General features: G+C 41.1%; 1 protein-coding gene and 1 long non-coding RNA gene across 13 annotated transcripts in view; one reads left to right on the forward strand and one right to left on the reverse strand.

The window, feature by feature from the left end:
* The window catches only part of LOC120097838 (uncharacterized), a 34,205-nt gene extending 19,102 nt beyond the window's left edge, over nucleotides 1-15,103 (reverse strand). Inside the window, exon 1 of the long non-coding RNA XR_015641592.1 lies at nucleotides 14,995-15,103. This is a non-coding gene — a long non-coding RNA (uncharacterized LOC120097838). The remainder of the gene's footprint in view (nucleotides 1-14,994) is intronic.
* Nucleotides 1-18,270, forward strand: part of Exoc2 (exocyst complex component 2) — a 165,938-nt gene that overhangs the window by 92,521 nt on the left and 55,147 nt on the right. For 6 of the 12 annotated variants that reach the window (NM_134414.2, XM_087589737.1, XM_087589738.1 and 3 more), the window contains 6 exon segments: nucleotides 757-882; nucleotides 5,028-5,152; nucleotides 13,562-13,627; nucleotides 13,785-13,942; nucleotides 14,350-14,471; nucleotides 15,924-15,985. In NM_134414.2, coding sequence (NP_599241.2) covers nucleotides 757-882; nucleotides 5,028-5,152; nucleotides 13,562-13,627; nucleotides 13,785-13,942; nucleotides 14,350-14,471; nucleotides 15,924-15,985 — 659 coding nt within the window. 12 annotated transcript variants of the gene reach the window in all.

The following is an 18,270-nucleotide window of genomic DNA, read 5'->3' on the forward strand; positions in this document are numbered from 1 at the left end:
GCTTCTATAATATTAACTGTGCTAGGTTAGAAGGATTCAAATTTGGTGGCTGTGAAAATAGGGAATCAAAACCCATATTCCAAAGGGACAGTGGTGAAAGCATGTGTGAGCGGTGGCATTTACGTGTGCAGAAGAATGAGAAGCCCGTGGTTTTCTGTCTATGCATGGGTCTTGTTTTGTAGCCATTGAATTCTTTTTTTAAACATTTATTTATTCATTTATTATATATAAGTGCACTGTCGCTGTCTTCAGATACACCAGAAAAGGACATCGGATCTCTTTACAGATGGTTGTGAGCCACCATGGGGTTGCTGGGAATTGAACTCAGGACCTCTGGAAGAGCAGTCGGGTGCTCTTAACCGCTGAGCCATCTCTCCAGCCCGCCATTGAATTCTTAATGTCTACTTTTGCGAGCTTCTACATCTGAGAAGCTGCATGCTTTCTCAAATTACACACTAATTCCACCATGTTGTCTCCGAGAACTTGGGATTAAGCCAGAATGAGTTATCTGGGTGTCATATAATGGAACTGACTTCGTAAACCTAATTAGGGCTACAAGTAACTTGGTGGCAGAACTTTTACATGAGGGCCTGGACTTCAATCCTCAGCACCACAAGAAATAAAAGAACAAAAGCTATTTGTAGAAATGTTTACTTAAATTTCTTTATTTGAAAGAGTGGAATGGTTGACCAGGAAAGAGTCTTAAAGAAGCACTTCATTAGATTAAACTACACAGAAATACCATCTCTCTTCCAGGTAACCCAGGCCCACACAGCCCCATGCTTGACCTAGATAATGATGCCCGCCCCTCTGTGTTGGGCCATCTCAGTCAGACAGCATCACTGAAGAGAGGCAGCAGCTTCCAGTCTGGTCGAGATGACAGTAAGTTATCACCCCTACTTCCGTGTGATCTTTCAAACATATACTTTGAAGGGATGCAGTAAAAAGATCCATTTCATACTTAAGAAAATTGGCAGGTAGTAAAAAGATGAAAGAGAATACAGTACTCTTGAGTTCCCCCCATGCTGCATGGGGCAAGCCCTGGACCCACACCACTTTGCTCAGGCCTGGATGACCAAGCAAAAGTGTGTGAAGTACTGAGGGCCTGGACGACTGAGCAACAGTGTACTAAGTACTTACAGCACTACAGTGTCTGTCTGGCAGCACTGCTCAGAACTGTGTCAGTCTTCTCCACTGCTGTGAACTGGGGCACAGTTACTTACCCACTAAACTGCTGTAAAAGATCTGCTGAACTAAGCTTTTGGAATCAGTTTGGTATTTTTTAAAAATAATTGTTCAGTGATTTTCTCATAAAATGATTTCAGCTTAAAACTTATTGGACTTAAGAAAGGACCTAAATTTACTTTTTGTTCCTGGTTTTTCAAATAATGTTTTGTTTTTAAGTCAGCAAGAAGTTAGGATCATCTTCATGATCAGCTGCTTTGAGACTAGTTGTGTAGAGTGGGTATGAGTCTGAGTGATTCCTATATGCATGGGTAGAGTGCACAGTCAGACCATTCAGAGCTCTGCGAGCTTCTCAGGAATGTGGCTTCTGTCCATGCCATTTTTACTGATTTCCCAACAACAGGTGAGTATTCCACAGCAGAAATGCAGAGCCGTGGTCAGAGAACTGAGTGGTGGAATAATGTTGCTTTGAAATCATCTTTGAGAAAATGCCACGTAACTGCTACAGACAGGTAACTCAGTGCTTTAAAGAGTTTAATTTGGGAGCTGGAGAGAGTGCACAGTAGTTAAGAGCCCTTGGTACTCTTGCAGAAGGCACCTATGTGGTTACCTGAACCCAAGTGATGGTTCACAACATCTGTATGGAACTCAGTTCTAGGGGATCCAATGCCCTTGTCTTGTTTCTGTGAGCATCAGGCTGACCCTGGCATGCGCATTCCACACAGCACGGTGTCTGCCTTAGTAGAGTTCGCTGTTATTGGTTACTTTGGGGGAAAATAGCCATGTTGACAGATGAAATCTGCTTCTTGGTAGACTTGCCTTCTGTTGAACTGTGAAGGCAGAGCTTGCCCAAGCAGTCAACAGTCCATATAGATCAGGTCAGAGGTGTATGATAAGCACACAGATAATCTTCAGGCTTTCACCAGGGGAACTAATAAAAGTTTACAACACCCTTAGAGATAAAGAACCATGCCTTTGACTTATGAAAACGAGTTTGAAACTTTTCCCTACAATATAGAAATGCTAATGTGCCGTAGCATGAAGAGGCCCTGAGCTGGCAAAAGGAAGTTTTTATGCTTCTTAAGCACATGCAGTCCTCACTCTCGTTCCTGACAATGGCAATTGTAAAAGGCGATAATACTTCAGTCCCACAAAGACCCCAGGGTTTTGTTCTGCTTGGTCTTGGGTTTGGGGGCTTGTTTGTTGGTGGGAATATAACAGAGCCTCTGCTTTCATGTTTCTTCTGAGAGTGGACAGAAGCCCTTTGCATGTAATGAGGTCCTTCTCAACATTACCTATAGCTGCACTCTTGGACCCAGTGATTCTTGTGGGATTTATCCTTATTGCACAAGTGCTAAATGAGGAGGGTTTCATTTACTGAAAACATCAGATTTAACTAAAACACAGAAGGCAATCTTACTCGTTAGGAGGAAGCTTGTTAGTTTGAATAATCTCAAATGAAATAGTCTACAGAAATGCTCTCGGGATGATTATGATGAATGTGAAAGTCCAGGAACCAGTGAAGAGAAATGCACAGAGCCAAGCTGTGTAAAAAATACAGCAGTTGCAGGACTTTTGACAGCGAAGAGAGCATATTTCTATTTGCTTCCATATATAAAAGCACTTGAGAAAGATTTACAAAAAACCTGCTCTTTATCAACAGGCAAATGGGGGAAGGGCATTGTAAAGTAAATCTGCTGCACCCCTCCCTCACTGGAATACAGTGCCAACACTTCTTGTCTATTTTTCTTTACTTCTGTCTTCCTGGACTCTCTGTGCTTAGGATAGAACTCATGGTATCATGTGTGCTACCTAAGTTTCAGACACTGGGTTGAAAGGCAACCCTGCCTAGGGATACCTTGCAAAGAAGCCTGGGTTTGTTTATAGAGTGAGGGTTAGGGCTGGACCCCAGAGCTGTTGGCTGTGTTCTAGCCTGAGTGTGGCTGGGGGGGGGGGGGGGGATCTAGCAACAGCAGGAGGTTAGAGAGGAAACCATAGCCAGGGGGCGTAGCTAAAGGTAGAAGAACCAGGCAATGGATAATATTGTTCAGTTTCTCCAGTTGTCTTCTTCTCTTAGGTAAGGGGTTAGTATACTTTTCACCTTATGTTTCTGTGCCGTGGAGTGCTAGTCTTGATGTGATTGCACTTGAGTGTGTTCATGGATTCTTGACTGGATTTTCACCCACCTTTATTAATTCCCCCCACTGCCCTGAAGAAGAGGAAACCCCCTTTTGTGTACCTGGGATATCTAGTCCCAGCAGGACCAAGCACATCCTCTCTCACTAAGGCCCAACCTTCTAGTTAGTCCAGCTAGGGGAAGAGGATCCAGTGTCAGGGAACAGAGTCAGAGACAGCCCACGCTTCAGTTGTTAGGAGACTCGTGTGGACCAAGCTGCAAATCTGTTACAAATGTGTAGGGGGTCTAGGTCTAGCCCTGCATGCTCCTTGGTGATTCAAGTCTCTGTGAGCCCCTATGTGCCTAGGTTAGTTGACTCTCTAAGTCTTTTTGTGGTGTTTTTTTTTTTTTACCCCTCTGGCTCTCTCAACTTAATGTTCCACTCTTCCACAAGACTTCCTAAGCTACACCTGATGTTTGGCTGTGGGTCTGCCTCTGTTTCCATCCGCTGCTGGATGAAACTGCTCAGGAAAGAGTTAGGCTAAGTTTCTGTCTGCAAGCAGAGTATGGGTCTCATGTTTGGGCAGTCATTGGATAGCTGTTCCCTCAGTCACTGCTCCATCTTTATTCCTACACATCTTGTAGGCAGGACAAATTTTGGGTTGAATGTTTTGTAAGTGGGTCTATGTCCCCCTCCTTTCACTGGAAGTCGCACCTGGCTACAGGAGGTGGCCACTCTAGTCTCCATATTCATAGTTGGTGGAAATCTCAGCTAGGATTGCCCCCATAGACTTCTTGGAGTTTCCCCTGTCCCAGGTCACCAGGTAGTCACCAGAGATGATCCCCACCAATTTTCATTCTCATTCCAAACCCTCTCTGCACCCCACCTTTCTCTACCCCTGTTCTCCTTCTCACCCCCCTCCCATCCAGTTCCCTCTCTCCATTCCCCTATGATAACTATTTTGTTTCCCCTTCTGATTAAGATCCACACATCTTCCCTTGGGCCCAGTTTCTTTGGGTCTGCAGATTGTAGCATGGTTGTCCTGTACATTGTGGCTAATGTCCACCTAATAGTGAGTACAAACCATGCTTGTGTTTCTGGGTCTGAATTAACTTGCTTGAGATGGTATTTTCTAGTTCCATCTATTTGCCTGCAATTCATGGTGTCATTGTTTGTTTTAGCTGAATAGTATACCATTGTGTAGATATTCTCTATCTGTTCTTCAGTTGAGGGACACCTAGATTGTGTCCAGTTTCTGGGTATTATGAATAAAGCTGCTGTGAACCTAGTTGAGCAAGTGTCCTTCTGATTGGTATGGTTGGTGGGGCATCTTTTTGGTGTAGTCACCCAGGAGGAGACTGTCTTTTGTAGGCAGCTAGGAGGTGGCTCTCTTCTGTATTGGGAGGAGCTTGAGCACTAGGAGACCTCCAAGCCCACACACTCAGTGACACACACACTTCCTCTAACAATGCCTCACCTCTTAATAGTGCCATTTCCCATGGGCCAAGGATATTCAAACCACCACACTAGCAATCCTTGGGACAAGGGTGAATCTCTGTCCTCTGAGGCATTGGCTGCTGCTCTCCCCTTCCCGTAGCCTGGCATCGCCAGTCTGAGAGAATTGCCTCATCAGAAAGAAGGGAAAGGGGCAGGGCCACTGTGCCAGTAGATTTTTCTTCTTGATTCAAAAATGTATTCATAGTGTTTTATTCTTTTACTCTTTAGCATGGAGGTACAAGACGCCCCACAGAGTGGCATTTGTTGAAAAATTAACGAAGCTTGTGTTAAGTCAGCTGCCTAACTTCTGGAAACTCTGGATTTCATATGTTAATGGAAGTCTGTTCAGTGAGGTATGTATACACTTCTGACTACAGACCACTGAATTTCTGGGCTTAAAACTAAGGTTTTGGGGTTCTTTGTAAAAGTCGTAGATGTCTAACATCTTTACCCATTTTTGCATATTTAAAAAATAATCAACTTTATTATTAAAGAAACTGGCAAGTAAATAAATACATCACACACCAAAATTAGCCATTTTCATATTTTTTAAGATTCATGAAAAGCATTATAAGTCCCTGTGACCTTGAGTTTGTTATGTGGTTGAGACTTAGTTTTCTTATCTGAAAACATGGAATAGCAAGATTCTCTTGCTCCACGGGGGCTCTAAGGGCTAAAGGAGATGCATATCTAAAGAGAGGTCAAGGAACTTGATTTAGAGATGCAGAATCTAGTGGAATAGCGACCGGTCCAAATTGTGTGCATGTTTAATGCATGACCAAGCAATGCTAGACAAGGAGGAACACTGGTGCTTTTAATGTATATTTTATAAGTCATTATACTTTCAGAGTCAGCATTATTGAGTATATTTTAATATAATATTTTCAATTTATTCTTTGAGAATGTCACATATGCTACATTGTATTTTGGTCATGTCCACACCTTTTCCTCCACTAACTCAGTCTGGTTACCCATAACAGCCCCCTCCCAGCCTCAGCACGTAGTGCTGGTTGTCTCCTTGCATCGCCCACAGAGCCCAGTGAGTGCTGCACATGGAGGTAGTGCATCCTCTAGGGTCAGTTGCCACCCTCCATGGACATGTCCCCAAAGAAACTAGATTCTCTTCCTCACAACCAACATCTGCCAGTAGCTCCTCAGCTAGGGTTAAGGCCTTTTGAGTCATGTCCTCTCTTGATTGAATTTCATGGGCTTGATTTTGTGTACATCTTAGTCAAGTAAGCACAGCTGCTGGTTACTTGGACCACTAGGGTAGCAGACATGGCACGTCCGTAAGACGACATTTCACAGACTCCTCCTGTTCCTCCTGTCCTCTGACTCCTAACTCATTCTGCATCACCGTCCTCTGTAGGCATCCCGCTTAGGGCTGGACTTTATGCTACTGTTGAGAGCAGCGCAGTTTCTGGCCTGTCTTCCTGAGCATTTTAATTCGTACAGAAAGATGTTACCTATGCCTTTATCCTGTGTGCTCCCTACCTCCTCAGGCAGTTCTGTTGAAGTGTTTGAGCCCTTGGTGTTGAGTGTTGCACATAAGATATAAAGATCTAGTCTCATCTTTGTGTAGACATTGGATTTTCTCAGTGCTGTTTTTTTGAAACGCTATCCTTTCTCCAATGTGTATTTTGTTATATTTGTCAAAAATCAGGTGCTATAGGTATGTAGGTGTAGGTCTGAACCTATGTGTCTGTTTTTGTGCCAACATCGTGATGTTTTTACATGGCTCTGCAGTATAGTTGGAAATCAGATATGCTGATGTCCCCAGCAGGACTGTTTTTCAGGATCGCTTTGGCTCTGGGAGGTTTTTACTTCCATATGAATTTTAAGATTTTATTTTTCTATTGAAGAATGTCACTGGAGTTTTTATGACTTTTAACAAAAGGGATGCTGGATTTTGTCAAGCCTTTTCTGGGTCATGTGATTTCTGTCCTTGAGTCTATTATGTAATTTGTAGAATTGGTTGATTTATGCATATTTCATAATCCTAGACCTCTGGAGTAAAGCCAACTTATTCATGATAAATAATCTTTTAACTGTGTCCTTGAATTGATTGTAGGTTTATGTTCATCAGGAAAATGGATCTATAATTTTTATTTTGTTTTGTTTTTTAATCTTTGTCTGGTTTGAATATCAGGGTAATATTAGGTTGGTTAGAAGAATATAGTAATGTCCTTTTCTATTTATGGGGTAGTGTGAGAAGCATTGGTTATTGCCCTCATAGTGTGGTATAGATATTTTAAATTATTTCATCTTGGTTTAATTTTGGAATTTTTGTTTATTTTTAGGTAATGCTACAGATACTACTAAAATTCAGAAAATCAATACTAATTGAAAAACAATACTAAATTGCAGGTATCGGTTGAGTGATAACTGCTTATTTCCTAGGTTCATTTGCTTGGACTATGTGTCTCCATCCTTTATCTGAGGGCACTATCTGTCTTTTGAAGGGAGATGCATTTCTTGGAGGCAACAAAGAGACAATCCTTACTTCTTGATTCACTATACTAGCTTGTGCTTTCTTTGATGAGGAATTGAGACCATCAGCATTCTGAATTTTGATTGAAGATGTGTGCTGATTTCTGCCATCTTGTTGGTCTTGTAATGTTTTACTCCTTCCCTTCTCTTGTTTAACTGTAGTTTTAGTGTGGCTTATTCCTTCTTGTGGCCCTGTGAGTGAACTCACTTTTCTCTTCGGACTCAAGTATCCTTCCAAGTTTCTTCTCTAGAGCTTAGTATAAGTTATGACAAGTTTCTTTATTGTATATTGTAGTCTGGGTAGATAGTTGTTATCTAAGCCATCTTGACTTTTAAGGTTTCAAACCAATAGTCTACTGTTATTCTGATGGGCTGATCTTCCATATGATCTGGTGTTTCTTGTTACTTTCAGTATACTTTGTTTCTGTTCTGTGTCCTCAGTGTGTATTTTTATTATGATCTGATGTGCTGAGGTTCTGTCTTGGTCTTGTCTACTTGGTATCCTAATGCCTCCTGTATACAGAGTGGCATCTCTTTTCCTAACTCTGGGAGTTTTCTACAATGATTTTTTTTTGCCTTTAGGACAAGATTTTCCTCCTTCTATGCCCATTATCTTTGAGGTTGGTTTTGTGTAGAGTGTCAAGTGTGTTTTCAGATGCCCATTAGTACCTTCTTACTTGTCTTTGTCCTCGTTGGATTGGTCAAGCTCCTCCACTTTGCTCTCAACCCCAGATACTCTGTTCTCTCCTTCCCTGATTGACTCTATTACTGATACTCTGTAGATGCTTTAAATTGAACTTACTAACTTTTCTGTTTCTCTTTCAACATTTAAGTAGCTTTTCTCTTTGTTGAATTCCTCCTTCGTGTCATGTTTCACCTTCTATATTTATTTGTCAGCTATTTGCTTGTATTTTTTGTTTTTTACATACCTGAACTCATTATTTTGAGTTCTTTGTCTGGGATTTCATTTAACTTCCTCTCACTAGAAGGCATTACTGTAGGGCATAATTTTTGGAGGCGATATATTATCTTTTCTTCTATCACTTTGCTACTCCATTGGGATTCATGTATCTTGTGGTATTTTGTGTATGTAATTTTATCAGATATTGAAATATTTGTAATGTTCAAGTGGCACTTGATTACAGTAGAATTGAGTGTGTAGTTTAGAAGATAATTCCTTAGTCTAGCAGTTCATGGTGTCTGATGTAAACTCTATATCATTCCTTGAATATATTATTAACTGGGAGAGCAGCCACATCTGTTTACCATTACCACTGTGCAAAAGTCATATTAGCCAATTAATAACAGTGACACCTTTTAACTCTAATTGTTTCTGGAGGATAAACAACCAAGCATGGTATGGAGTAGACTTGGATTTTAGTTAATAGGATTAGGAGTTGGAGAGAAGTAGGGTTGATAAGGATAAGAATTGATGATTAGATCAACTTTGGGTACTGTAGCTGGGAGGGGAAAGTTGGTATGCTGTTGGGTCCTCAGATCGTAGTGGTACAATCAGTAGCAAGTAAAAAGTAAGCTGGGAGGGTAAGTATGAGAGAAAGAAGGAAAGATAGAGGGATAAGTGAATTATGTGAGATATGGTCGAAGACTCTAATGAATGCCTGAGTAAGCTAAGCAGGAAAAATAAACCAGCCCTAAGACCTAACTGAGCAATACACAAACCAAAGCAAAGCCCTCAAGACATATGTAGTCAAGAGTGCACTAGAAAGTACACAATAAAAAGAGAACTGTGGAGTGGGTTGCTGGCACAGCTGCTGTGAGTTAAAGGTGAAGTTCTCAGTTCTCAGGCTCTAGCAAGGTTTCTGAGCTTCTGGTCTCTGCAGACTCAGCAGTCTTAGGATTCTGGTGTGTCAGGGAGGGGAGGCTGTAAGTCCTGTTTTGTAGTTCCTTTCAACCTCTGCACTCCACCTTGGCCTCTTCTGGTCCTATAGGTCTTGTGTATGTGAGGAGTAGTACTTCCCTTGCAGTTTTTCACATTTACCAAGTACCTTAATCACAGTATGCATCTATCCCCAATTATGAGGATGTGAAAATTACATGCTTCCAAAAGAAATGCACTTTGAATTTTGATCACTTTATGGGCTCGTGAAAATGGCATTTTCATCTCTTCATGTGTAGATCTTGAGAAGAAACAACTGATACTTGGTGGTAGCCACTTTGTAAGTTACTATGCACCCCAGTGGTAGAGTCTGGTCTAATATGCAGTAGACACAGAGTTTGATCCCTACTGTCATATCCTCCATTAAAGCTATTGCCGTATTTGAAATGACATTGGCTTGGCACATGTGGGTATAAACAAGACTTAGTAGCATTGGAAAGTAGTAGACTGATGAACATCTACAGTCACACAAAAGGATGTTAAGGCAGATGAATGCATGTGAAAAACTAGACCCCTAGAGAATGGGCTCTAAGCGCCGCGTCAGTTATTTCCACTCAAGTACTTTCTCTGGTCATTTGAGCCAGCCAGCCTGCCTGCCTACCTTCTTGCCTGCCTTTGTTTGTCTACACAAGATTTCTCTGTGTAGTGCTGTGTAGACCAGGCTGGCCTTGAACTCAGAGAGATCCACCTGCCTGAGTGCTGGGATTAAAGGTGTACACCACCACCACATGGCTGGATCATTTCTTATAGTTGGCAAATCCCAAATGCTGAGTATTTGCTTTGTTTCTTTCTAGATCATAAAGTTGACAAATGCTTTTGATCTTTCTTATCTCGGTTAAAAGAGAATATACTTCTTTATAGATCCTGCCTACTTAGAGTAAATACATAAATATTTGGTTATAGAAAAAACTCTGCATGCCTTTAGAGCATTTATTCTATTGAAAAGCTTAAAAGCCACCACTGGAAAGTTGCACAAAGCAGAAGAGTTTAGAAAATGTCCCCACTCAGCCAGTCTATGAGTGAAACAAGAAAGTTCATTAAGTGAGCATTGGCAGGAGGCCTGGCACTTCAGACAGTTGATATCAGAGAGCTTTAAACACTGTCCACTTTAAATGTCCTGTTTTAAATTGTAGAACTGTCTTATTAAGAGCTCATTTGTTACAAGTTTCTAACAGTTTAAACAATAGTCACTTCTTTAAACTATTTGGACCCATGTGAATCAGACCAGTGAGATCTGCCGTTGGGCTCACCACAAACTGGTTTTGATCTGATTGTGCAGGAAAGAACAGAGGCTTTAGTTAACAAAGGTTAATAATACTGTCTCACCTGTGAGTGTGCTTCAAACATAGTATATTTTAAAGTATCAAATAATTCTTATACATTAAGAATCAGCATTTTAAAAGTTCCAGAGCTTAAAGCACATTTAAATGTTAGTAAAAGTTTAAAAAGTTTGATGTGCTTTTAAATAGGGCAGACCTTATGAATCCTCTGTATTCTGTATTGGGGTTACTCAGTACTGTAATATCAAAACCATCAGAAACTGTTGCCATCACACAAAACTCTCAGCCATCTGCTCTCCATTTTACTGACACTGGGTCTCCATAAAAGAGCTCCACCAGGTTTTTTAGAATAGCATGGCATGGCATGGCATGGCATGGCATGGCATTCATGCATAAACATCTGTTAGCATAACATGTTCCACCCTGGCGGCTGGCCAGTCTGTCACAACAGCACTTGACATCTAGGTAATTTGGGAAGGCATTTAGATCAGCACAGATTGAAGGTACAGATGCTTTTGAAAGCATGTTCAGAACAGTATCCTAACCACAGTGTGTGAAGCACTGATACACACACACACACACACACACACACACACACACACACGTGTGCGCGCGCACGCACACAGATACCATGTAAATGAAAAAATTACTGAGATAGACTTTAATATCTTCCCCTCTTGAAGAGGTCAAATAAAAGTTAATTCTTTCTCTCTTTTTTTTTTTTTTTTCCGGAGCTGGGGACCGAACCCAGTGCCTTGCGCTCGGTAAACAAGCGCTCTACCACTGAGCTAAATCCCCAACCCCAAAAGTTAATTCTTAAAAACTCATCCTAATTTTGTGAATGTGTATCAGAGGAACAAAGCTAGGCTTCTAATGAGAGTGGTTAGCAATGGGGTAGGAAGAAGAGTCTTAGCACACAAGAAGTGGACAGAGAAGCTCACACAATAAACATCACCAAGGGGAGGTTCCAAGGAGAGCCATGTCGTGCACAGGTCCTAGGAGGCTTGGGTGTCAGTGAATTGAGGTGAAGCTGGAGGCACAGTGCCTTTGGAGAGAATCATGGGAAGAAACCATGGGTCTGTGTGTACAGGAAGAATAGGAGTGGGAGAGGTGTTGTCAGTGGAGGTAGGGAGAAGGTTGTGGCTGTAGTTTGTATTCAGAGGTGGTGTGCAGGTCTTGCTGTGAATCATAGGGAGAGATCGAGGCAATTATTCAGATATGACAATGAAACAGGCTTCTGGCAAAGCAGGTGCTGTTCACAGAGTCTCTTTCTTGAAGAAAGCCTGCCAGATTTCTGGTTTTTAGTGTGCTGCATGAGTGAATTGCTTAAGAGGTGGTTGGTAGTAATTTAAGATCCCTGTGTTGAGCTGCAGATACCCATAAGGGAGAAAGTATTTGAAACTAAAGGCAAAGTTGGTGGTAGGAAATAGAAGAGGATAACATGTCCCAAACTAAGATCAGACAATTGCTAACATTCAGAAGGCTGTGTGTATCATTTCATGAGCTGAACAAAGCAGAAGACAGAGCAATGGAACTCTGTGGTTTGTCTGGGTGGAAGAGCGAAACCATTTGGTGTGGTACCTTCCTGGCTGTGGCAGCATCTCAGCTGGGCACATGGCCTACATCCTTGTACCATTCAGGCTAATCCTGCCTTTTCCCTGCTTACTACACTTAATACACTTTGGTCTTTTATATAATAGTATATAAAAGTATTTCTTGTGTGTTAAAAACAAAAAAGATGATCCATCTTGTGCAAAGAATGTGGACTGGCGTAAGGCAATGAACTCAGGACTTTCAGTGATTATGATGTAAACTCAGTTTATATTTTTAAGTTTCAAAGTAAATATATTTTTTATAGAGAAGAATGATGAAAGCTTTACACCTTGCTATGAAATTTTAAGTCATGCAAGTTAAAGGGTATGTGCTATGTATATGACAACTTACTATGAAATTTTAAGACATGTAAGTTAAAGGGTATGTGCTATGTATGTGTTTGATACTGGTTCTTAATCAGCCAGCAGCCTAACCCTTCTTGTACTCATTCATACAGTGCTGTTCGTTGGATCACCCAGTCCATAGCTCTAGCATGTGTGCTATATGTGCACATATAGAAAGCATGACTATATTCTCACATTGACTTCAAGGGACTATTGTAATTATTTATGATGTGTCTCCTCTTAACCCAGAAGGTCCTTTGACCTGTCTTTAAACGTAGTCCACAGTACATGAAAATTTTAAACGTAACAGATAAGTTTTGTATTATGTTAGTGAAGTATTAGAGTTTGTTCCACAGTGCTTTATTTTGTTTTGATTCTTTATTTGGAAAGGTCATAAGCTTGTCCTTTTAGGACATTTTTATGTAATAGTATTTGGTTGTCAGAACACTTCTTTATAAGAAACTAGCAGAAGTCCAGTTAAATAAATTTCTCTTAACTCTGAAAATAGTCTCCTGCACATTACATTAAGAAAAGAAAAACATAGGCTTTGTGAGTAAACATGAATAAGTAATTCCAGAATGATAGAATGTACTCACTTCTGAGGTACGCTGTGAAGAAGACAATGGTTTCTAAGAATGAAGGGACAGATGTGGGGCTTGTGTTTATGACAGTCACCAGATTCCCCCACAGATGTGGGGCTTGCTCCATTAACTCAGAGGTTACTCTCCCTTTGTTCCTGTGCCAGACACGGAGATATGATGGGAAGAGTCCTGTCCTGGGCATGATGCACTCACTGTGTGTGTTAGTTGCATGGAGTGTTGACGGGAAATGGCACGCCTAATTCTCTTCCAAAGTTTGCAGGCTCAACTTGATTCTTGGGCGTGTGCATAGATTTGTACCAGAACTTAGAAAGACAAAGAATAACTTTTCTTTCTTTCTTTTCCTTCCTTCCTTCCTTCCTTTCTTTGAAGGCTAGCTTTTTTTGGAATAAGAAAGTTTTTGTTTTGTTTTGTTTTGTTTTCTGGTTATGACTTAAGGCATTTCATTAATCAGGTTAAGTCTCGTGTCTTCATGTATGGATATTAAAGCATTTCTTAACTTTTCTAAGTTATTTATAAAAGACAGTTAATTTTTTATTTTTATTTTTCAATTTCTTAGACAGCTGAGAAGTCAGGCCAGATTGAAAGATCAAAGAATGTGAGGCAAAGACAAAATGATTTCAAGGTAAGTGAGGGGTGAGAATGGAGACTTCTCAGAGCACTGGGCTTTCTCTCCCGGCATTATTGAAGACTTTACAGTCAAGATACTTTCTTAGCATTTAGGAGACTCTTTACTCTACCAGGTTGATGATCATAATCCAATTTTGTTCTTCATTTTCTAGAAAATGATTCAAGAAGTAATGCACTCCCTGGTGAAGTTGATCCGGGGAGCCCTGCTCCCATTCAGCCTCCGAGAAGGGGATGGGAGACAGTATGGCGGCTGGGAGGTGCAGGCAGAGCTCTCGGGGCAGTGGCTCGCACACGTTATCCAGACCATAAGGCAAGTGTGGACACATGGGAGCCATGCTCATTGAAAGGACTCCTGGGTTTACGGATGTTTGTTTGTTTTAGTGATTTTTGAAACAGTCAACACCACAGAGTAAGATATGCTGCCTTAACATGTCAGTGAAGAATTTATTTTCTGTCTCTCTTTCCTGATGCTTCCACTTCTCACTTAGAATGTAACCAGGCGTTCTTAAGCATCTCTGGTGGATGTGCGGGGTGAGAGTGTATACTGTATGAGCACCTGTCTGTTGCAGAGACCTGTACAGTCCCTGCTGGGCTCTCCACTTTCCACCCGATGCTGCCCCTCATAAGCCCCACAAGGCCTAAGTCCAGGATAGTGCGGGCATGGCAGGACTGCTTGGACCCCGTCTTCTCACTTGTGTTGTTTCACTTGTTTGCCAGGCTGACATATGAATCACTGACCGCTCTGGAGATTCCCAATGACATGTTACAGATTATCCAGGACCTGATTTTGGATCTCCGTATACATTGCATAATGGTGACGTTGCAACATACAGCTGAAGGTATCTTAGGAAAAATAACTTTTCCTAGACAAAGTTACCTGAGCTGGCTTCCTTCCAACTTCCAAAGCCTTGAAACTAAGAGAGAACTAATGTTAGAGGAACTTATATCTATTTATTCATTTCTAGCTGTAGAATAGTATTTTTTTCTTTTTTTAAAAAGTATCTTTTCAAAATAATTTAATTAAGATTTTTTTGCAAAAATGAAAGTAGATGTAGTTAAAAATAAGAATATAAGAATACCTTTATAGTAAAATTAAATAGAAACTGCTGAATATAAAAGTATATGTAAAATATGATCCTAGTTGAAAAACATGTGGATATTTTCTAAGTTAATTTTAAAATTCACGTGAAATCAGAACACTATTAGCAGTGTTTATATGGGTATTAGAAATTATACATGCTTTTCTTTATATTTCCAGAATTTTCTTTATAGAGCCACTATCTTAGGGTGTTATTGTTGTAAAGAAACACTGTGACTGTAGCACCTCTTACAAAGGAAAACATTTAATTGGATCTGACTTACAGTTTTAGAGGTGTAGTCCATTATCATCATTGTGGGAAGCATGGCAGTGTGCAGGCAGACACGGTGCTGGAGAAGAAGCAGAGATACATCTTGATCTGGAGGCAGGAGGAGATGAACTGAGCTGCTAGGCTTAGCTTGAGATTGTGAGAACATAAAGCTGGTACCCAGTAACTCACTTCCTCCAACAGAACCACACCTACTCCAGCAAGGCCGCACCTCCTAATAGTACCACTCCACTCCCTGTGAGCCTATGGGGGTCATTTTCTTTCAAACCACTACATCCTTCAGAATTATTTTTTAAATGACCTTTAAAGTATTAAGTATTTAAAAAAAAAAAAACCAAAATGTTGTTATAAACAGCATAGGCCACTATCATCTGCCACTAGGACTATAAGCGGGGAGGGCCTTGCACTTAGAATTGGAAGTAATTTTGTGTCAAAGGAGAGAGAATGGAATCCAGGTAAAAAGCTAAACACTCCTCTCACATGCGCCTAAGCTTGCCCTGCTCAAAGTTTGGGCAAGTGTCACTCCAAGTGAGAGGCAGCCGCCACTCAGGAATGAGAGAGGGAGGACTCAACACTGACTCTAAGCCACACCAAGCTGACAGCAGAAGTCCTGGAGTCCAGGGCTTTTTTTGCACAAGTCCAGCACTGTTGCAAAGAACACTGAGTAACCACTGCAAAGAGTACTGAGTAAGGCATCACTGTTGTGAGGAAGTTTTTCTCCTAGTCTAGAGGCTCTGAAGTAGGCTGTTAAAAACAAACAAAATATATTCCATAAACATTTTGTTAGAAAGTATGAAAAAAATAACTAAATCCTCAAACATATGTAAAATCATTTAAAGCTACAGCTGTAAATGTTTTTGTCTCTGCTGCAGTTCAGTGAGATAATTATAATGGGAAGTATTTGTGTCCTTCTTTTCCATATAGAGATAAAGAGATTAGCTGAAAAAGAAGATTGGATTGTTGATAACGAAGGACTGACTTCCCTAGTAAGTTGGAATTCTTTTTTATTAGTCATTCGCATTTATTATATAGAATAAATGATTTTATGTTAATAAGGATCATATTTGTTTTGTATTATATTCTAGTTTCTAGAAATTATGAAGTAATCTTAAAATATCCTTTCCCAGAGTCAGTTTTCCTGATTGCAGATCACAAGCATTGAAACGCGCGAAAGCAGTGGCTTACTCTGGAGTCATGGGGCTGCAGCATTACTTCAGTTTACATCGCTTTTCAATTAGATCGTGCTTATTTCCATGCCACTTAGCAACTTAAGAGCCTTCAGAAGAATCAAGACAGTAGAACGATGTTTTTGTTCCCAAAGTTAAAACCAAGCAAGACAAGAAGCATAGTCTAATATGTTTAGTCTAGAAACATCCTGTTTCCAAGTGGATTTAGGATTTCTTGAAAATATTTCTTATAATTTTTCATGTTTTCTTGCCTGTTTGAGGGATGCTCCTAACAGACTGATGGGGACTGAGTCACTGCTGAGGCATGGAGGACACAGGACAGGGGTTGCCTTTTCCCCTCACTCTGGCCAGACAGCTTGTCATGCAACCAGCCAGGGTCACTCTTTGCCTTTGTGACTCTCTGCTCCAGTCTCTGTGTGGCTCTCCCGAGCTGCCATAGGCACTGTCTTAAGAGGCTGCTGGCCAGAAGGTGTCCCCATGCCCCAGGAAAAGCTGCCCAGCAGCCTTTATGGCAACTGCCAGTTTCCTTCATGTCCTTCTTTGCATGGGAGAGATAATAAGTTGTAGGGGTTGGAACTTCCAGTTTCTACCAAGAATAGAGTGGCTTTGCCCCACAAGTTAGAAGCCATTGGTAAGCCAGGGCAAGAGACCACACAGTGTCTTCTTTTCCTGGCATCCCTGCAGAGGCTCTGGGTAGACTTATTTTGAAAGCCATAGCTGGTTGTCGTCTGAAGGTCAAGACTCTGCTCCTGCTTATTATTGTAGAGGAACCCTGGACAATAACTAGGCTCATTAGTAGGGAAGCATGGTCCTAGTCTGTTTATAAAATTGCATTTCCATAATGTAGTTACAGTCAAAAGATATGTATTTTGTTTTTGACACATCACCCCCTCACACACAAGCCACATATGTGTGCACAGGATTAAAGAACTAAACCCAGTGGGTGAACAGACAGCTAAAGTGCTGTGTCTGGAGTCAACCAAGACCTCTTGAGTCAAATGTGGTTGACGAAGGAAGCTATCATGGTGGGCTTGATGTGGAGAACCCTTGTTGCAGTTCATCATAGAACTTTCTCAAGAGGAAAGGAGGATCAAGACTTAGAGCACAAGTCTGCATCCCAGCTCTGCGCGCTTCAGCCCACTATGCATGTGCATTCTGAACCTCTGAAGGGGACAGAATAATTTTCATGCCCTCAACGGTTACCAAAGCCCCTCCCCCCTTTCCCAGAAACTGCTCCTCCCTACACAGAAACCATGCTGGCAATTCCTATGGTTCCTGTGATTTCTTGTCCCCACATGTGCTATGCTTATACCTCTCCTCCTGTTCTCAGGGACTCTGACCAGAGAAGCGCCTCTAGCACCATTCTTTGAATTTCAATATTTTCAAATGGTTATTGTTTAAATTACTGTCACATGTATATACAATGAAGGAAGGAAGGAGGGAAGGAAGGAAGGAAGGAGGGAAGGAAGGAAGGAAGGAGGGAAGGAAAGAAGGAAGGAGGGAAGGAAGGGAGGGAAGGAAGGAAAGGAAGGAAGGAAGGAAGGAAGGAAGGAAGGAAGGAAGGAAGGAAAGAAAGAAGGAAGGAAGGATCTGTGACTGTCATATTGTGTCTCTCAACTTGGGAAAGCATATGATAAGAATTCTTTCTGCCTATCAGACTAGGATTTTGGGCTCTGTTCCCACTTTCCTTGGGGTGTCTTTGCTTAGATGTATTCATGAGTTGTATTTTTTTTTTTTACTTAGTATAGGTAGAAATGAGTAACATGACTTAATTGACTTTACCGATCTTGTACCTCCTCTAGATGGTTGTTATAACAGTACAAGGGGTGACCCACCTAGAAGAATAATCCACATATAATATAGTCCTCAAGTGTGATCGAACACCTTACATTTGCTCCTTGTCAGTTTCCTATGAAAAGAATTTTGATGGAAAAGGTTACCCAGTTCTAGATGAATTAGAGAAGCCTTAGTCCAAACTTTATCTGTTTAAAACATGCCATTCTTAACCTCAGTAAGCATAGACTTCTGGTCAGATTGTATCTTTGCTCTTTTCTGTCCATCTGGGTCCTTGACCTTTCACTGTA

Source organism: Rattus norvegicus, chromosome 17 (genome assembly GCF_021556685.1).
Source record: "Rattus norvegicus strain SHRSP/BbbUtx chromosome 17, alternate assembly SHRSP_T2T, whole genome shotgun sequence".
In the NCBI taxonomy this organism is placed as follows: Eukaryota; Metazoa; Chordata; class Mammalia; order Rodentia; family Muridae; genus Rattus; species Rattus norvegicus.